We start from the raw sequence: 19,850 nt of genomic DNA, 5'->3' as shown, positions 1-19,850 counted from the left end.
CAGAAAAAGTCTGACAGATGTAAAGTTTGCACATTTTAAAGGAAAGTTCTGTTTTTCACAGTATTTGTTATATAATGTTCTCAAGTATTGCGTCTGTAATGCATAGCCAAAAGTTTATCTAAACAACTTTTTTTAGACAACTTTATCCTTTTGTTTTTACTAAATAATTCACAGTGCTTTAGCAAAAATAATTTCACATTTCTGCTTTTAAACCTTCCGGAACAGAATCAGTTCAGTTCCATACATGAGTTAATGTAACTGTGGTTTTGGTATTTATTTATTTTGTAAAAATAATTTCAAATTTACATTAAAAACATAATTGGCATTATGCCACAAATTATGTTATTTTAGTATGTTTTTACATAATATAATATTTATATTTAATATTTAGAATTTCAGTTTTCATTTTAGATTAAGTTTTAGTAATTTTGTTATGTGATTGTGTAATTCTTTTATTAGTTTTTATTTTTAAAATATACAGTATAAAACTTGCTTTTTCAGTTTTAGTAAAATTAGCCTAGTAGGCTATTGTTAAAGCAACAGCTCTCATTTTTAAGTTTACATTTTTTCATCTAACAATCATATTTGATATAATTTCAGCTTTATTTCAATTACAGACAATAATTTAAATTATTAAGTTTTAGTTAACAATAGCAACACTGGCCAGAATTAGAAGTTTTAAGGCTTAATTTCAATAAATGTAACAATAATAATTTTAATAATTGCAATAATAATCACAACTCTGCTGTTGAATGAGCTTAACTTGTATTACACCTAGAACATTCCCTAAAGATTTCTTTTAACTAGGAGAATTCAGACTTATGTTTTCCGTTTATTATTATATTGGTGCATGTGCATGAAAATAGTTAAATGTCTAAAAATAGAAAACCTTGATTATTTTAACTAAATTTTTTGCTGTATTTGAATTCTTGCATTACATTTTATGTTTTTTATTTATATTTTTCAATATAAATGGTAATAATAAAAACATTTAATATAATTTTTATTATTCATTATTATTTTATGTTATTAAAATATAATTTGTATGATACTTATCAGCCTATTGACAATATTTATTGACGCTAATATTTGTGTTTTATAACAGCGGCAGAATTCCTGTCTGCAGGAGTGAATAATACCTGTGCTGGCGAGGACACACGTCTTCTTGCACTCCTCTTCTGTCTGGAAACGGTTGTCGTTGCCCTGACAGCCTCCATACCAGAACTGAGCACACGCGTTTGCCTGTTTGTCGTAGTACCAGCGAATGATGTAGTCTCTACAGGAACCCTGATTGATACTGAGCAGACACCGAGGATCCAGGGGAGCTGATTCTGACAAACCGCAGAAGAGGAGAAAGTAAGATCAGTTCACTATTATGCTTTTTTACACTATCAAGCGTGTAATGTTGCTGTTTGAGCATGAAAAAGCAAAGCTACAAAGCACAAAGTCCCTCCAGCGTGAGTTATTCTCTATATCAGTGTCACAGTTTCTGAACTCCCTGAAACGCCTCCATTGTAGTCTTGAGTTTTCTTCCGGGTACGAACGTCACAATATTCCTCATTTAAATAATTCAACCTACAAATAGAAGGCATACACAAAAAAAGGGCCGAGGCTTGGTTGAGTTAGTTAGTAGTGTGTTGAAACCAAGCGGCAACCTCCCTGTCTCTCTCTTGAAACCAACACGGAAGTGAATTAAACGGCAATTCATCGACTGGCCACTTGAGGCTGGCTGCAAAAGTGAGTCAAATCTGCATCTCCCCCATGTTAAAATGCCCAACTTTACAGCAGAAAAAAACATGTTTACAGCCTGGAGCAAAAAGAGGCTTTGGTCTATATAGCTAATTCTGCCCTTTATGACACCTGTGAGGGCGGTGAATTTTTTTATAACTCATCCGTTTAAATTATATTAAGCCTTAAATTTCTGCATTATTAATGGTGTCCACTTTTGAGTGACAGGTGGATTCCCGCTGCTGTGGTCATTAGTCATCATTAGCCGTTTGTCTGCTGTCTGTTAGCCGTCACGTTACCTCAGCTAATTGTCTGACTGTAAAAATAAATTAATTCGGGAGATGCTGCCAAGATGGCGACGGTCGGCCACGCCCATTTTAGGCTTCAAAAACGGTCTTCAGAAACCTACGGGTGACGTCACGGACACTACGTCCATATTTTTTTACAGTCTATGGTTGAAAGTCATGGTTAAGGTAAGGGGGCGTGACATTTGCGAAACATGCTCGAAGCGGTTGACCAATCACAGCACACCGGTCCATCCAACCAATCAGAGCACATTGTGCATTTTAGAAGGAGGGGCTTCATAGAGACAGGAACTAAACCAGAGTGTTACTGACAGATGGAAAGAGAGGTGGTGCAATAATGTAAAATGTGTGAAAAATAAGACCCCAAAAATAAATTAAGACTTTATAGAAGGGCATAATGGGAGTAAATGACCAAATTTTCCATTTAGCTGGAGAATGTTGGTGTGGAGTGCATTGTGTTTCCTTATTACCTTTTATCACTACAGGACGAGGCTTTGCGTTCACATTCACTGAGGTAGAATGTGTCGACACTGATGAAGATACTGATACTGATGATGACGAAGAGGTTCCTTGCTGTACAGGTTGGACGGTCTTATTGACAACAGCAATGGTGCCTCCACTTTGAGTTCGTGTCTTTGTGTCATGATCCTCTGCGTCATAGTCATTCTCCCCCTGCACAGCAGCCACAACACACACTCAGACAGCGCCCCGCTTCAAATCACTTTGCATAAATGAAATTCACAGTAAGTTAGTTTATGTGAGCTGACCTGTGCTTTGAGAGGGCCGGGGTTGATGGGAAGAGGTATGCTGTGTTCTCTGCCTCTGGTGTGACCCGTCACCGCCGATCTGTCCACTGACTCCTGAAATCTGTTCCCATAAACACTGTTCCCGTTTGAGTAAAGGTCTTTTTGGCCGTTGTTGTAGACATAGCCGTTGTTTCCGTTCAAGCCGTTGGTAATCTTGTTGAAGAAGAGGGCCCCGTTCTCATCCTCACAGAACTGGCTAACCAGCTTAGACTCCAGAGCTGCGTAAAGACACGAACACAGAGCAAGATGCGGTTCGCTTGAGCTTGAAACTGTTGAAATGACGACCTTTAGTTTTGCATTTAGGACTCTTCATGATGACTTGCTGATACAAAATGAAGCAACATCATGAATATTGCGATCTTAAACACGTATCATTAAACTAAACATGAGTTAAGACTTGTTTAGGGATGTTTAAATAGTGTCTCTGATTTAAAAATCTGGAAATAAAATAGTTAAAATTGGTAAGATTAATTCATTTTAGGGAATCAGTTCAAAATTTCCATTTCAATGAATCGATTCAGAACTTTACAAATGTTTGCACCACTCAGAACGCCACTCATGTTTTTCATTTATTCATTTTTATATGTACTCTACTGTTAAATTGGTGCATGTGCATAAAAATAGTTAAATATATAAAATGAGAAAACATGCCTTGATTATTTTAACTAGATTTTTGCTGTATTTTAATTCTTGCATTACACATTTTCAGTATAATTGGTGACAGTGGCTGCTATAAAAACATATATTTAATACAATTTTATCATTTATTATTTTGTTTTATAAAATATAATTGACGATATTCAACTTCGTCAATGTTTTATAAAAATATTGTATAAAATTATCTTAAATATTATATTTAATACAATTTTATATTTTAAAATGTAATTTCTATTATATTTTCAGCCTATTGACTATTACATGTCAATATTTATGTTTTATAACAATCATTGTATAAAAATGTTTATTTCATATTTCATTATCGCATTATAATTCAGCCTGTTGACAAGATTCAATATTGCCATCATTTGTTTTATGACAAGAAATATATAAAAATTATATTTAATTACATTTTATTCTTTGTTATTTTATATTTTAAATAATCATTTTATTATATTTTTCAGCCTATTGACTATTATATATGTCAAAATGTATGTTTTATAACAATCATTGATTACAAAATATATTTATTTGTTTTATTATTACATTTAATACAATTTATTGTCTATTTTTTATATTATTAAATATATATTTTAGTTATATCACCCAGGCCAATATGCATGCAGTTAAAAATGCATATGTATGTACAAATGCATTTCTAACAATCTTTGTAAACAAAATATATGTATTTGTTTTATTACATTTAATACAATTAATTTTTTATTATTATATATTATAAAATATGCTTTTTTAAAGTTATATCTCCCAAGCCAATATGTAGTTAAAAACACATAAGCTAATCATTTCTCTGTGCATATAGGCTATATTTCTTCATGCTCACCTGGCAGCGTGTTGTAGTCATCGATGAGGAACATGTGTTCACTGTCAGGGTCAGAGGCAATGAGGTTGAGCTCCCTCAGGAACTCTGCTTGTGTGGGGTCAGAGGTGTTCACGATACCCAGAGCATACATCTCAATATTCGCCACTTGAGCCTCACGTACCGCAATATCCAGCTTAACGGATTCCCTTTTATCCGTTTGTCCATCCGTAATGACGATGGCTACTTTCCTGACACCGTTCCTGGCGCTGTAAAAGGCCTCTTGTGTGGCTTTGCGGATGGCAGTGCCAGTGTAGGTGCCCTCTCCCATGTAGGGCATGTTCCTGATCGCCTTCTTGACGTCCTGTTTTGTCATATACCTTGCCAGGTTAAACTCCAGATGGACTTCCAAACTGTAAATAATGAGACCAATTCTCGTGGCGTTACGGCCCACTGTGACACGGTCCACCAAGGCTGTGACAAAGTCCTTGATGATCTCAAAGTTTTCCGGGCCCACGCTCTCAGAGCTGTCAATCACAAACACCAGCTCCATGGGCCTTTCCTTGCACTTGATACCACATCCTAGAAATATACAGTTATATCATGACGCACCTGTTATTTCATTATTAAATCATTTGATTTGCCATTTTTAAAACCTAAAACTCACCACAAATCTCCTTGATCAGCTTGATTATGTCTTCTCTCTGAAAAATCATTAAAAAATGACTGAATTTGCTAATATTTACAATGCATATGGTTGCATTGTCTTCCAAACATTAACTCAAGCTTAATTATGTCTTCCCTCTAAAAAAACATTGAAAATGACTGAATTTACTAATATTTAGAGTGCATATGGTTGCAGTTTTTCTAATACTGTATTACCTATTTAACAAGCTTGATTATGTCTTCTCTGAAGAATCATTAAAAATTATTAACTTTTCTAATATTTACAATGCATATTGTTGCATAGTTTTCCCTAAAATGAACTTGTTAATCAGCTGGATTATGCCTTCTCTATGAAAAAATAATTGAAAAATGACTGTATTTGCTAATATTTACAATGCATATGGTTGCATAGTTTTCCAAAAATTAACTCAAGCTTAATTATGTCTTCCCTCTAAAAACTTAGTTTACTTATATATGATAATATTATAGTTACTTACAGTATATTCACAATGCATATGTTGCATAGTTTCCCTAAAAATAACTCTGAAAAGCATTGAAAATGACTGAATTTGCTAATAATTATAAAGCAAATTGTTGCAGTTTTCCTCAAATTAACACTTTAATAAGCATGATTATGTCTTCTCTCTGAAAAATCATTAAAAATGACTGAATTTGCTAATATTTACAATGCATATGGTATCATTGCATTCCTAAATTTAACATCTACTAAAATGAATCTACAATTGAAAAGATGCGAATCTATTTGATCTTACCGTGAGTCCTTGTTCGCCCTTTAATCCTGGTCTTCCCTATTGGAGGAGATTTAAACACTCATTAAACACACTAATGTACAGTGTGATTTAGTATTTACACTGTCTGCTCTTTGCACAAACGATGGTTTATAGTGACTAAATGAACTCACAGCTAGTCCTGGAGTCCCTGGGTCACCAAAGTCACCTTTGGCTCCTTTAAAGCCCCTTTCCCCAGGAAAACCACGATCACCCTGCAGGACAGAGAGACATACAGATGAATGGGGTCATATCATTGATATCAGTGATTTTTAAGTGAGGTACACTTAAAATAGTCTATTTTTCATCAAACAATCTTTCTGTCCCTTTTTTTCATTTAGACCTGAACTAAGCAGGTTGCTTTTATACGGCTGTGCCTTTAAAGCCTATTCGCACGGGATAAGAATTACCTGGTGACCTCTAATCATTTGTAATAATTGCGGAGGTTGTCTGTGATCTTAATCCCGTGTGAATCGGCCATGTCTGTAATTTGTAAAGTAAAAATTCCCCCGCAAATGACCTACCATATTTCGCCGAACACCGAGGTCCTGTGATAATATTAGTCCCGTGCGAATCGGCGTCTCTGTGATTTGGCGGGGTCGTTTATAATTTTTTCAAGGTTTTTGTTTCCTGTGCGCTTTTTTATCCATCTTTCGGTAAATCACACGAGGTCCCCAGATAATACTAATCCCATGCAAATAGGGCTTAAGAGTGCGTTCACACTTGGCATGTTTGGTTGGATTAAAACGAACACTTGAGCGATTGCTCTGTTAGTGCGATTGTTCATTTGAATAATGTGAACGCTGCCATCTGAACCCTGGTGCGCACCAAACAAGTGGACCGAGACCCCTGAAAAGATGGGTCTCGCTCCGCTTCCAAACAAACTGAAATATGAACGCAACATGAGGCAAAGACATGTAAACGAACCAAAAACAGGACATGTCACGATGCGACCCTAAAAAGGACAGAATGCTGTTATTCCTCTTCATAGTCATGATGTTGCCCATCACAGGCATCAGAACCGCGTCTCCTCACGGCAGATCTTGGTTTGTGTGTGTGATGGAGGGATTCCTGACGCTGTTTTGACTCCTTTACACATTTCATACGCTCTTCACGAGTTCTCAGCTGGTCAAAATACCATCATATTTCGGCTACACACATACAACGAGCACATTTATCCCAGAACACAGTATACAGTAGTTTGGATGTTCAGTAAGTTCTGTCATGAGATATACGTGATAAAAGCCGACCAATCAGGTTATGAACACATCCCTATGCCTTTAGTTCTGGTGTTAAAATGCCAGTGTGAACGCTAAGTGGACCAGGACTAAATGAACCCTAGTGAACTGAACTACAAGTGTGAACACACACTAATGTAACATCTTTATGACTCCCCCGTCTTCTTAAGTTAGTCTCACCTTGGAGCCTGGAAGTCCTTCTCCTGATGGGCCCCTCGGTCCCGTCACTCCAGGACCCCCGTGATCACCCTGATGGATTCAACAAACGATTTTATTTTTTAAACCAGGTTATCATGACTTGGACACAATGCCATTACTTTCCAGTAGAGGTGGGCAATATTGCATATTCATGATTTTGCTGCTGATTTAAAATGACATCATGACAATTATATCTTTTTTTAATTTAGTTTAAAAAGTGTCTTGATTTTTTTAAAAGTACACTACCAGTCAAAATTAGGAATAATTGAGATTTGTTATGTTTTTGTCTCTTATGCTCATCAAGGCTGTATTTATTTGGCTGTATTTAATATTGTGGAATATTATTGTATATTTATAAGAATAAATATATACATATTTATTCCTGAGATGGTTAAGCTGAATTTTTAGCATCATTACTCCAGTGTTCAGTGTCACATGATCCTTGAGAAATCATTCTAATATGATGATTTGCTGCTCAGTTATCATCAATTATTATTTTTAATAATGGTTCTTATTATTAGCAATGTTGAAAACAGTTTTTTGCTGCTTCTATCCTCAGATAAATTTAAAGTTTTCAACATTGATAACAATCAGAAATGTTTTTTGAGCAGCAAAGCAGCATATTAGAATGATTTCTGAAGGATCATGTGACACTGAAGACTGGAGTAATGATGATGAAAATATTTTTTTTAACAAATGCAGCCTTGGTGAGTATAAAAACATTAGAAAATCTTGATTATTCCAAACTTTTGACTGGTAATGTATAATTTGGATTGTTTGGTTGAAAACGACTGCTGAAAAATATCAATGTATAATTATTTTAGCTGTATTAAATTAACCTACTTTGGGTCCCTGAATACCTTCCCCTGGGGGTCCTTGTGGCCCTGGAGGACCTGGTCTTCCCATGTTGCCCTGAAACAGCAATAAAGCAGAATCAATAAGGGCAGAACAGACAGCTTGTCTTCATCAATCTCCACAGCAACACAGACAGACTCCCAATGCATGCTTGTTCAGGCCGTGCAGCATCACAGGTTCATTACTGTAGTCAGGGAGATTTTTGGGAATGAATATCAATCTTACCGGCTGTCCCTGCAGTCCTTCACCAGGTGGTCCTGGCAAACCAGGCAAACCCCTGAACCCAACATCTCCCTGAAGAGAAAGTCAAGTTTCACCAAAACTATACCATTTAAATTCATTCCTACTATGCAGCACATTTTCATGTTCCCATCTTAATATATTGAACTCAATATTTCTGTATTAATTGCCACACAATCATTAGTTTGCTTTCTTTTATCACAATAACACAATCAAGTCAAATATGACTTTTAAATATTTTAACTACTTTTTATAAGTTAGACATGGCAACGACAAAAAAATTCCATTAACATCTATACTCAAACCAATGATAAACTTTGTCCTTTTTCTAATGAATGAATATTTTTTAAACATTTTTTTTTTTTGGAATATTGATTTAATTTATAGTTTACAGTTTTTATTTGGCGTTTTCTGTCTTCAGTATCACATTGCATCCTGATAGTCTAGTCAATTCCATAATTAGCAAATGCCACTTCTTTCATGACATCATCCTCCAGGAAGTGATATCATTAAGTGAAACCAAATGTCAGTAAGTATTATCAATGGGTTTGATGTATTCTGTAATGTGTTGTGCTATAAACTCTAAAACATCCCATCATGATTGATACATTTATAGAAATGTCAGTTTTGATAATATCAGCATTTCAAAGGATGGTAAAAAAAAATAACAAAATGAATCCCTCATTGACAAATGACTAACTTTAGCTCCTTCTTTCCATTCTTGTCATTGTGTTATTAATCAAGTCATAATTAATAAAGTTTAAGTGTCCGAACACACTCAAAGTCAGAAATGCATCATCATTAACACATGCTGTGCCAGGTTCAAGTGGTAACTTCACCTTTGGTCCAGGAACACCGATGCCCTCGGGGCCGGGCTCACCTGATGGGCCTGGAAAACCAGGCAGACCCTGTGGAAGGTAAACACACATGCTCATATACAAACCTTTGTAAGGGAACTATGATAAAAATGACTTAAGAAATATGTCTTTTGAGTGATGTATAAGCTTTAGGTCACAAGATCTCGTGATATTAGAATGTGACGATATTTCTCGTCGAGGTGAAAGCTGTCTCGCGATATCAGTAAAGAGTTGAGTTTGTGGCAAAACCTTTTACAGTGCTTGCTTGTTTGGGCAATATTAAACAAGGATTTGATCATGCTGTGAAGTGTAACAGCAGCAATCACCAGGTCATTGCAGGCAATTGTATTTTAACAGTGTTGTTCAATAAAACCATATGATTACTTGCTTTTGATACTTTATTTGAACCAATTGTCATTGCCTCATTGTTATTATATACAGTATGTATTTTAAATATTTTTAAGGCTATTGTTTACTATTTTTATTACCACAAAAATATCATCCGATTACTCAATCCAAATAATCGACAGAATACTTGATTGTCGTTAGTGACAGCCCTAGATAAGTTAAAACATTTCAAAATGCACCTGCTTTGTTTTGTATTTTGTGACTTTCAGTCACATATTTTGTCATTGAAGATTACTTAAAAATAGTGTTTAAATATTGTCTTCTCGTGAACTCAACATCGTGTATAGTCTCGTCTCGTGAGCCGTGTGTATCGTCACACCCCTAATGAGCATGCAGTGATGCTTTAAATAAGCATGTAAAAACTGCTTACCACTGGACCAGGGAATCCTTCACCTTTAGGCCCAAGTGGTCCGGGAGGGCCTGGGTTACCTCGATCACCCTAAATGTGATAAGGGAGGATATATATATATAAATGAATATGTATTTATCTATAAGAAGACTCTTATGTTCACCAAGGCTGCATTTATTTGATCAAAAATACAGTAATGTTGTGAATTATTATTACAATTTAAATTGATTATAACTGAGCAACAGATCAGTCTATTAGAGTGATTTCTGAAGGATCATGTGACACTGGAGTAATGATGCTGAAACAGTGATTTTAAATTGTAATATTTCACAATATTACTGTTTTTACTGTATTTTTGGTCAAATAAATGCATTATTCCGAACGTTTCACTTATATCTCATTCCTTTTGCTCAATTTCTTCACTGTTCTACAGATTAAAAAGTCGCACCTTTGGACCAGGCAAGCCGTAACCAGTCTCTCCAATCGGTCCGGGAGGACCCGTGGGACCCAAATCACCCTGTAGGCACGAGGAGATGAGGTCATCGCATTACTTAACTCTCTTTTATTGCTAAGTTGGCAATGATGAATGTGAAATAGAAACGTTCTGATTCATTGTGCTGGCAGTGGGCCTGTAAGGAGGAGCTCAGTTGTAGTAGCTTGGCTTTGTTACCTTTGATCCTGCAACAGATCGTCCAGGAAGTCCCGGCATGCCCAGTCTTCCTGGTGTGCCTGGCTCTCCCTGAAAAGCAGTATAATGTTTCTATGATGTAACTGCATTACCTCTAAAACTGTGAAAAACCACAAGCATTGTATTGCACTGTTACTTCAAACAATGATTGGTTTTGTAAGCTTGGAGCTAAAAAAAACATTCAGTTTTCCTCACATTTCATATTCATATTTAGTTCCTTTAGTTATTCCCTATAGAGCACAACAATAAGGTTTTGGAAACAGATTTTTCTCCCTACACTCTTGAATTTGCACAAAAAAAAAAAAAAAACAACTTTTAAATATTTTACAATAAACGTATACTACCGTTCAAAAGAAACTACTTCCAGAACCAAAGTTGCACTCTATTTTTGTTGTTGATATTCTCACCTTTGCTCCTGAGGGGCCACTTATGCCAGGAGAACCTGGCAACCCTCGAATGCCCCGTTGGCCCTGATCTCCCTATTAAGATTAATACATAGAACATCAATCAGCTCATACTGTAGGTTATAATGACATATGATACTTTTTTGACATCCACCACATGACAATCACAAGACGCTCATATAGAAAGAAACTCTGGCACATATTGAATATTAAAAAGATTAATGAATAAAGTACCTTCTCTCCTTGAGTGCCAATTCCAGGAGCCCCTTCAGGTCCCCTCAAACCTGATGCCCCAGGCTCACCCTTATTGAAGTGAAACACAATGGAAGGAATATAGATCCAGATTTACTAAACAGGGCAAATTAGCATGAGAGAGCAATTCCCAAAAAGCGCTGATGGGAGTGTAAATTTCTGCACATGATCTACTGACGAATAAAAGAACACAGACTCAGCCGGATCATTTCCATAATGACCATCGTAATCTACCAAGAGCAGAGCAAATTAGCGTCATGTTTAAAATCCCCCTGTTGTCAATAACTGTGTCCCTTTTAACTCATCTTTGATCACCAAAATGACACATTTAAAGTTTTTTTCCTGTGATAAAATGTTCTGCATGCTTTAAAATAGCTTGAATGTAACTCTACACCCTTGCTTCATTTATTATACACGGATTCATGAATATGCTAATTAGCTCCGCCTCCACTCGCTCACACCAGCTCAGAGATCCACTCGGTCAACTTACTGAGGTAAACACAATGGTATCGCTCTTTACAACATCAGCCCTTAACGTGATTAATATGATTAGCCTTTTGCTTGACTATGTTATCAAACAGCTGTGGTGTTTGCTAATGTTAAAATATAGGGATAGCCTGACTTCTCTTGAGACTCCACTGCTTTAGAGCGGTCATAGTTCATGATAGTTAAACTCGCCCGCACGTCTTTTTTTCACTTCAGTTTTAAAGAGAAAAACCTCAGCAATGGTGTTGACTTATGAATTTGCACATGGTTTGTCTTAAAGCATATTAAAAACACCACATAGACATATAAACAACATTAAAAACTTGATTTTCACCACAGAGGCTGTATATAATGTTTAGTGGGCTGTAAACACCAGTAAATTGACGAGCGCAAACCTTAGTAAATCACCTTGCATGATTTATTTAAATACTCTCCTCCCATAAATGTTGCATCTGAAAGGGAAACTCCTACAAATGTATATGCAATAAGGAATATGCAAAAAATAAACCTGTCCATGCCTTTTCAGTGCTGATTTTGTCTTTAGGAAATCCGGACAGTCGTTTTTTAACACCTAAAGAGAGTTTGCGCTGGTGCAAGATGCTTATAAATCTGGCCCATAATGTCTTCCCCATTAGGTTTTGTAATGCATTTAATATCCTGTTCACTAATTCATTAACTTGTTTTCTCCAAGACAAATCTAACATCCAAGAGAATATTAGATGTTAGATGACCTCAGAGCAGTCCAGACGTCAGAAAGTTGAGTTACCTTTTGTCCTGGAGCACCGTCCTCCCCGGGAAGTCCAGGTACCCCGGCCAGGCCAGATGAACCAGGCTCACCCTGAAGAAATAATATCAGTGCTTAGTAAGGATGTGTCCAAAACCAAATACTATGTTCAAAAAGGAAATGATGCACACTATGTATGGAGCCCCTAAAGTGACATGAGATATGAGATGGCAAGAAAACATGTATTTCAATGCTTTTGCATTCTCACAATTACATAGTTGGGTAATTATATTGTATATAATTTGCAGACATCATGGAGCTGCTATCAATATGCAGGTTTTGAAATCGCTTTTGAATGGACGCTCGCTTTTCACTTTCGCTTTCCAGTTCACGATCACACATACTCTGTGTAGGGAGCGGCTACTGACCACACACTTTACAAGATGAGATATTTGACAATGATGTTCAGGATCTGTTGCGCAACAAATCCTCTGACCATCATCTCTCCTTACTGTCTTTACGTGATAAGTGAAATCTGATGTAATGTTACCGACAAGCACAGCAAGCCTAACCATGTCCCTTTAGGGACTCCATAGAATGCGTTATTCAATTTCTGTGCCTTTCCGAATTCTGAATTAGGCTTCGGGGTCATCCCTGGTATCACCTAAATTCCTCATCATGGTCTTAAATTAGCTTCCATCCTGAATGGCCCATTCCTTTGTTGAGCTTATTAAGAATACAAACCTTTGGTCCGGATTCGCCCTGCCCTCTCTCTCCCGGCGCCCCCATCTCTCCTGGTAAACCTTGTTCTCCCTAGAAAAATGGAAAATATAGTCAACAGATTGAGAACAAATTTGACACTTCCTTTTACAGTTTGCCATGAATTACGTTATTCTCTTCAATCTTTAGCAGTACCAACCTTGGGACCAGGGAAGCCCTCTCCTGGTGTTCCTCTTCCTCCCGGAGGCCCTCTCGGACCCTCAACACCCTGAGATTGAGAAATATTACATTAGAAAACCTAACATTTAAGATCGCTAATAATAATTGCGCTAGAAATAATAATTTCCTTTTGCATTTAAAAAACACATTTTTATGGTTTAAGTAATAAGAAAATGGGATTTTTGGGTGAGGGGGATATATATATATATATATACAGTACCAGTCAAAAGTTTGGAAACATTACTTTTTTTATAATGTTTTTTAAAGAAGTATCTCAGGTTATAAAAAATAATATTAAGCAGCACAACTGTTTCCAACAATGATCATAAATCAGCATATTAGAATGATTTCTGAAGGATCTTAAGACACCAAAGACTGGAGTACTTGCTGATGAAAATTCAGCTTTGCATCACAAAAATAAATTACATTTTAAAATATTAAAATATATTAAAAAAGAGAACCATTATTTTAAATTGTAATAATATTTCATAATATGACTTTTTTTTTTTTTTTTTTTTTTTTTAAACTGCAGGCTTGATGAGCATTAGAGACTTCTTTCAAAAACATTAAAAATAGTAATGTTTCCAAACTTTTGACTGGTACTGTATATATATTATATATACAGTATATATACAGTAGTGGCCATAAGTGATGCCCAGAAGGATTCATTGTTTTAATGACTCTACAAATCAAAATTTGAGGAAAATATTATTGGTAAAAAAGGTTAACCACAGCTACAGGTTTTATTTTACAATGCCAAAAAAAAAAAAAATGCATAGAAAAACAAAAACTTTTTTTTCCTCACAGGAAAAAGCATACCTTGACTACCACATAATCGGTTATTAATATTTAGTTGGTTCTCTCTTGTTTGATGTCCGCACAATTTGGCATGATTCATTGATTCATTTTCACAAATCAAACAATTGACTCCAAAAAAAAAAATGTAACAAATTTGTAATAATATTTGAATAAAGATTGAAGATGTACATTTTCCTAGCCGGACATCACTTTTTGGCCTCTACTATTATTATTTAATGCATTAAGCATTCCTTGATTAACTGAAATTAGTATTAATTAGTGAATTAGTGAATTACTTTCAAATACATCAAAATGGCACACTGAGTTTAGGCTTGTATGTTTAACCATTTAAATATCAAAATAATAGACCAGGAGCGCCCAATCCTGCTTCAAGAGAATAGACTATAAACTGTCTATTATGATGACAAGGTGCAGTTTAACTGATAAGGACAACATTATATGCTATAAAATAATTAATGTCAATTCATGTACATTTTCTTATTTCTTTGAACCCTATAAAAGTCAAGGAAGGATGCATTGTATCACCTTTTCACCCTGAATGCCCAGGCCTGGGAGTCCAATTGGTCCTGGCAAACCTGGAGACCCCAGCTCACCCTGAGGACAAAGAGGATGGATGGCACTAAATAAAACAGCTCTAAATATCCTGAAAATGAACTTATAATAAGAGAATAATAACCTGTATATTCTGAGCATTGACTGGTGTTTCATGATACTCAGTAGGTGAGCAGGACTCATTTTTTCCCACAGTGATTTGAGCTGTACCCTCCTATCTACCCTTTCTCGCCCTCTATCACGGTCCAATCAGTCCCCAGCATTTAAGTGGGAATGTATGGCCACTTTACATACTTCACTAAGCCTTTTGTGTGAGACAAATGGTGTGGTTGTGTGAAGCCCATTCATGGGCTGATATATTTACAGCCCACCTTATCGCCTTTGATTCCCGGGCCCGGCTGTCCTCTTGGTCCCTTCGGCCCCTCCAGACCCCGGTCCCCCTGTCAAACAAAAGAGCAGTGTCAGACCAGTGTCTCTGAAATGCCAACCTCCCATTCAGATGCATTTACTGCACTGCTCGTATTGCTTCTTTGTCAACAGAAAACGTTCACTCTAGGATTTACGACTGATATTGATACAATCCCTAAATGAGGGAAATTGTTCTTTCAAAGTGGCTCAATTTGTCTGATGGTTGGTTGAACTAATAAGGATTCAATTAGAGTTGATCCAGGATTTGATCTTGGTACAGCTTTCCTATAGCTCAAACAGTAGAGTGTTGGCGCTTGCAACGCCAAGGTCATGGGCTCGATTCCCTGGGAAAGCAAGAACTGATAAGAATTTTAAATGTGTACTTGAAATGCAATGTAAGTCGCTTTGGATAAAAGCATCTGCCAAATGCATAAATGTAATATAATAAACACTGCTCAACAGTAATCAAAATAAAACCTTCACCACTGATGAATTCCAGTATTATTTTGGTATAATTTATATAATATTGTAGTATTTGTTAATATTTTAAATTAGCTTTTATTTAAAAAAAAAAAAAATTTTAATATCTTTTAGTATTTTAATAATTTAATTAAAGTTTTAATAATTTATTTTATTTATTTATTTGTCATTGGCTTTATTAGTTTTTAAAAATTATTTCTATTTAGCTTTTCTTAATTTTTTTAGTTTTAATAATTTTAGTACTTCTTATTTAAACTTATTTATTTCAGTTAGTAGCTATGTCAACATTTAATATTTTTGTTTAAGCTTTTTAAGTTTACGCTTTTCTTATAACATTTATAATTTATTTGATTTCAGCTATATTTAAATTTCAGCTTAATTTATATTTTAGCTATATTTAAATCGTTGCTCATGGCTGTGAGGTAAACTAAAGCCTATTGGCTATTTAAAGAAATTGACGAGCCATCTAATATGTCCCGCCCCAACTTCCTGTTTTTAGTAGGAAATACATCCTACTAAAGCCGCCGAAGTTTCCACCAAATCTCTAACGTTCCTCCTCCATTCCTCCATATCACTTTAAAATATAGCATTCTGTGCAGAACAGGAGCAGACTGTGTGTTCCTTCGCCCCAATGGAAAGCGAAACGTTGTCGTGGTCTGAATCGTTCCCTATCCCCTATATAGTGCACACTATGTGTCATTCACCATGTAAACAATAGTAAATGTGTGAACAAGTGACTGATTTCAGCCGCAGCTTCAGCGTCTATTTATAATGCAAGGCGACGGGACGCTTTAGATTCTAGAGAGCATTTGATTGGACAGAAAATCTGATGAGAAGCTGAAGTGCAGAGTGATGATTTCATCAAAATCATTGATCCATATTGGCAGACTGTACGTTTTGAATGCTTATTTCTTCTAAATGTGAATTTTGTCATTGTTTTGGAGCACACTAGCTTATAGATAACAGCAAGCCTAACATTCATACTAAAAGGCAAAAAACTTCCATTTTCATTTCATGGGGACTTTAATAATGAACTTATGAAGCAAAAATGGTCTTAGATCTGGTAAGTTGTGAATCAGTTCAAAATGTATAAATGAATCGGTTCAAAACTGAATTTGTTTGCATCATCATGATGTATTGCATACTGAATATCATCATAAAGTAATGATATAATTTAGTTTAGCTACTGTATGCAGGTTTTCAAAGTGCTGAGGTTCAGAAATACAGTAGGTCTCTGACGTGAATCAAGTTTCTCTGCTATATTTTTCATTTATGGTTACATTTTATATGCAGTTCTGGCTTTGATGTAGATCTCATTAGATGCTAACATTAGATAGATTACAAAGAGGCTTAATAGAGTTCAAGGAAATGGAGCCTCGTGTCCTCCGGCTGGTAATGCTCTGCTAATTTACCTGTGAACATACATTAATTAATAGCTTTGGGTTTTGAGATGAGGATTTACCAGGGGACTCTGAGCCTCTAATGAGGTGTATTTAAAAATAAATGACAGTCTTGAATTTGTTTACTTAGATCTTCTCAGATTGCCTTTGGCTGCTACAGATCTCCAGCTAGATTAAAGAGCAGAGAGTGACATTAGTGAGAACCTTACCTTTGGACCTGGAAAACCCTCTCCTTGTGGTCCTTTCTCACCCTGAACCCCCTGCGGCCCTTGAGGCCCCTGATTTGATGAAGAAATGTGAAGAAAAATGTCATATAGCACCACAATGCGAGAACATAATCTAATCACAATTATAATAAGCCTAAGTAAAGAATTGATTCTTGTATCTTATAGTGGTTTTTGCATGCTGAGTTGCAGTCCTAAACAGAGTGTGCTGCATTTGCTGCGCTGATTTTGTGGGGAAAATCTGTTAAATGATTTTAAATAAATGTGTTAAATGGAGCTGAGAGGGCTACATTCTTATTAAACTAGCCAAAATATTGAATAATTTAGCATGCAAGGGACAGGGGCATGTGTAGATCTTTGTGCATGATGTGCATTTAGATTCTGTACAAACCTCTGGCTGTGAATTCAGTGTGGGCTGATTAATAAACTGAATATTTCTGACCTTCTGCTTGTATACTTACAGGCAGACCTGGCTCGCCGATGCCTGGTGGACCCGGAGGACCTGATCTCCCCTGAAATCCCATATCTCCCTGCAGACGGATCAAAGGGAACAATTCAGGAGAAAGAGTAAGGCCGGTGACACACTGGATGCGTGGCGTGAGCGTCTCAGCTGCGTGGCGTGTCCGTTTTTATTTCGGCTCCCATGTTAACAGGTTAGAGCTTGCACACTGCGTGCGTGACACGCGCGTCTCAGGCGCGGCTCGAGCCGCGCGGAAAACGCGTGCTTGCTAGAAATAGAACCGACGCCTATTTTTCACGCGACACGCAAGCGTCTTGGAAGCGTTTCCAGGCAAAATTGAATAGGAAAAGATGTTTATATGACATTTTGACACGAATACATATTAATAAATGTCATTTTGATGTTTGAAAGTGTCTAGGGTTTGACATAAATGCAAATATAAATGCAATTTAAAAAAATATTATCGATTTTCAAATACTGCACCTGTCAATACAGAACGAAATATTCTATAGTCTATATTGCCGTCAACACTGCCGACGTTGTCTTTGCTGCTATATATTTATGTTTAACATGAAGTATAGGCCTTCCACAACTCTCTCCCCATGTCACCAATATGTCACCTAGCAGCAGCAGCGCCGCGTCAGACACGCTTCTGGTGTGCAAAGACATGGAAAACGCGATGCAGCCGCCACGCAGCTGACACGCAACAGAAACGCCACGCTCACGCCACGCATCCAGTGTGTCACCGGCCTAAGAAATATAAAATATGACTGCATATATGAGAATCACCACAACCATTACTATCTATGACAAGATAAAAAATATGGATATGAATTGTCAGAAAATCTTTTTTATGGAACAGTTTAAGGAACCTTTAGACAAAACCATATAAATAAATCATATAATATTTGATAGACCGGCCTTTTATGGCTCATATAATATGATATAGTGAGAATATGGAGCTGCTATTTGTGTTAAATCGTCTGTAACCGTGGGTTATATGTTGATACTGAATTGATGGTTATTGTAAACCAAATCCAACAAATCCCAAATTATTCTTCTTTTTTGTTGTTGTTGAAAAAAAAAATGTTTTATTCAGAGGCCCAAACTGAGAAAAAATATGCAATTTGGTGCAGTTGTTGTTTTGGACAAAAAATTAAGATGAAATTCTGATTCTGATTCAGACTAGTTACATAAAATGCATATAAATGTCAGTTGTGACTCTATATCACCCAATTAATATGACTTAGGATAATATTCTCAAAGCTCTGGCTTTAATTTTGAAGGGCAAAACATATAATAATAATAATAATAATTCATTACATTTATATAGCGCTTTTCTCGACACTCAAAGCGCTTTACATAGAAGGGGGGAATCTCCTCAACCACCACCAATGTGCAGCATCCACCTGGATGATGCGACGGCAGCCATATTGCGCCAGAACGCCCACCACACACCAGCTTACTGGTGGAGAGGAGACAGTGATGAAGCCAATCAGTATATATGGGGAGGATTAGGAGGCCATGATGGACAGAGGCCACTGGGCAAATTTGGCCAGGATGCCGGGGTTTCACCCCTACTCTTTCGAAAGACATCCTGGGATTTTTAATGACCACAGAGAGTCAGGACCTCGGTTTAAAGTCTCTTATAACGTCATATAATGCAGCGAAAAACAATTATGATTCAAAGGCCTCATGGATCATATTTGATACTCACATTTTAACATGTTTAAAAAAAAAAGCTGTATGCAGTAAATGTTCATCTTGAAATATTTCAATAAGCCTTTCTTACGTTTACTTTTTAAAAATAAGACATTAATGGAGACATTTTTACAATTATACTAAAAGATCTTTTACTTGCTACTAAACTATCAATCAGACGACAAAAGGCATAGACTGTGTGCAACAGGCTTTTCAGTAAAGTTTTGATCATTCTAATTTTAATATAATAATATGATACAGAAGGCTTTATATGGTTAAATTAAAGTCTGTAGCTGATGTTTTTTAAATTAGGGTTAAATTAAAGTCTGTAATTGATGTTTTTTTTTTCTTTTCCTTTCCTTTCCATGGTTAATGAGCCACCTAAACTGGTTAGGTGGCTC

The 19,850-nt window shown here is 36.2% G+C and overlaps 1 protein-coding gene across 1 annotated transcript in view; it reads right to left on the bottom strand.

Annotated features, from left to right (window-relative positions):
- Window positions 1–19,850, bottom strand: part of col28a2a (collagen, type XXVIII, alpha 2a) — a 39,961-nt gene that overhangs the window by 2,101 nt on the left and 18,010 nt on the right. The window contains exons 13-35 of the mRNA XM_081368619.1: window positions 17,750–17,818; window positions 17,274–17,342; window positions 15,148–15,216; window positions 14,750–14,818; window positions 13,386–13,454; window positions 13,211–13,279; window positions 12,509–12,580; window positions 11,239–11,307; window positions 11,008–11,079; window positions 10,583–10,651; window positions 10,361–10,429; window positions 9,934–10,002; window positions 9,138–9,206; window positions 8,284–8,352; window positions 8,047–8,115; window positions 7,186–7,254; window positions 5,902–5,982; window positions 5,753–5,788; window positions 4,981–5,017; window positions 4,338–4,895; window positions 2,801–3,057; window positions 2,504–2,705; window positions 1,140–1,331 (exon numbers count right to left, since the gene is read on the bottom strand). Of these exons, the coding sequence (XP_081224745.1) occupies window positions 1,140–1,331; window positions 2,504–2,705; window positions 2,801–3,057; window positions 4,338–4,895; window positions 4,981–5,017; window positions 5,753–5,788; window positions 5,902–5,982; window positions 7,186–7,254; window positions 8,047–8,115; window positions 8,284–8,352; window positions 9,138–9,206; window positions 9,934–10,002; window positions 10,361–10,429; window positions 10,583–10,651; window positions 11,008–11,079; window positions 11,239–11,307; window positions 12,509–12,580; window positions 13,211–13,279; window positions 13,386–13,454; window positions 14,750–14,818; window positions 15,148–15,216; window positions 17,274–17,342; window positions 17,750–17,818 (2,473 nt within the window). The remainder of the gene's footprint in view (window positions 1–1,139; window positions 1,332–2,503; window positions 2,706–2,800; window positions 3,058–4,337; window positions 4,896–4,980; window positions 5,018–5,752; window positions 5,789–5,901; window positions 5,983–7,185; window positions 7,255–8,046; window positions 8,116–8,283; window positions 8,353–9,137; window positions 9,207–9,933; window positions 10,003–10,360; window positions 10,430–10,582; window positions 10,652–11,007; window positions 11,080–11,238; window positions 11,308–12,508; window positions 12,581–13,210; window positions 13,280–13,385; window positions 13,455–14,749; window positions 14,819–15,147; window positions 15,217–17,273; window positions 17,343–17,749; window positions 17,819–19,850) is intronic.

The sequence above is a fragment of the Scardinius erythrophthalmus genome (assembly GCF_964197995.2).
Source record: "Scardinius erythrophthalmus genome assembly, chromosome: 6".
NCBI lineage: Eukaryota > Metazoa > Chordata > Actinopteri > Cypriniformes > Leuciscidae > Scardinius > Scardinius erythrophthalmus.
The sequence above is the reverse complement of the archived record's forward strand: the minus strand, read 5'-3'. Positions and strand labels throughout refer to the sequence as shown.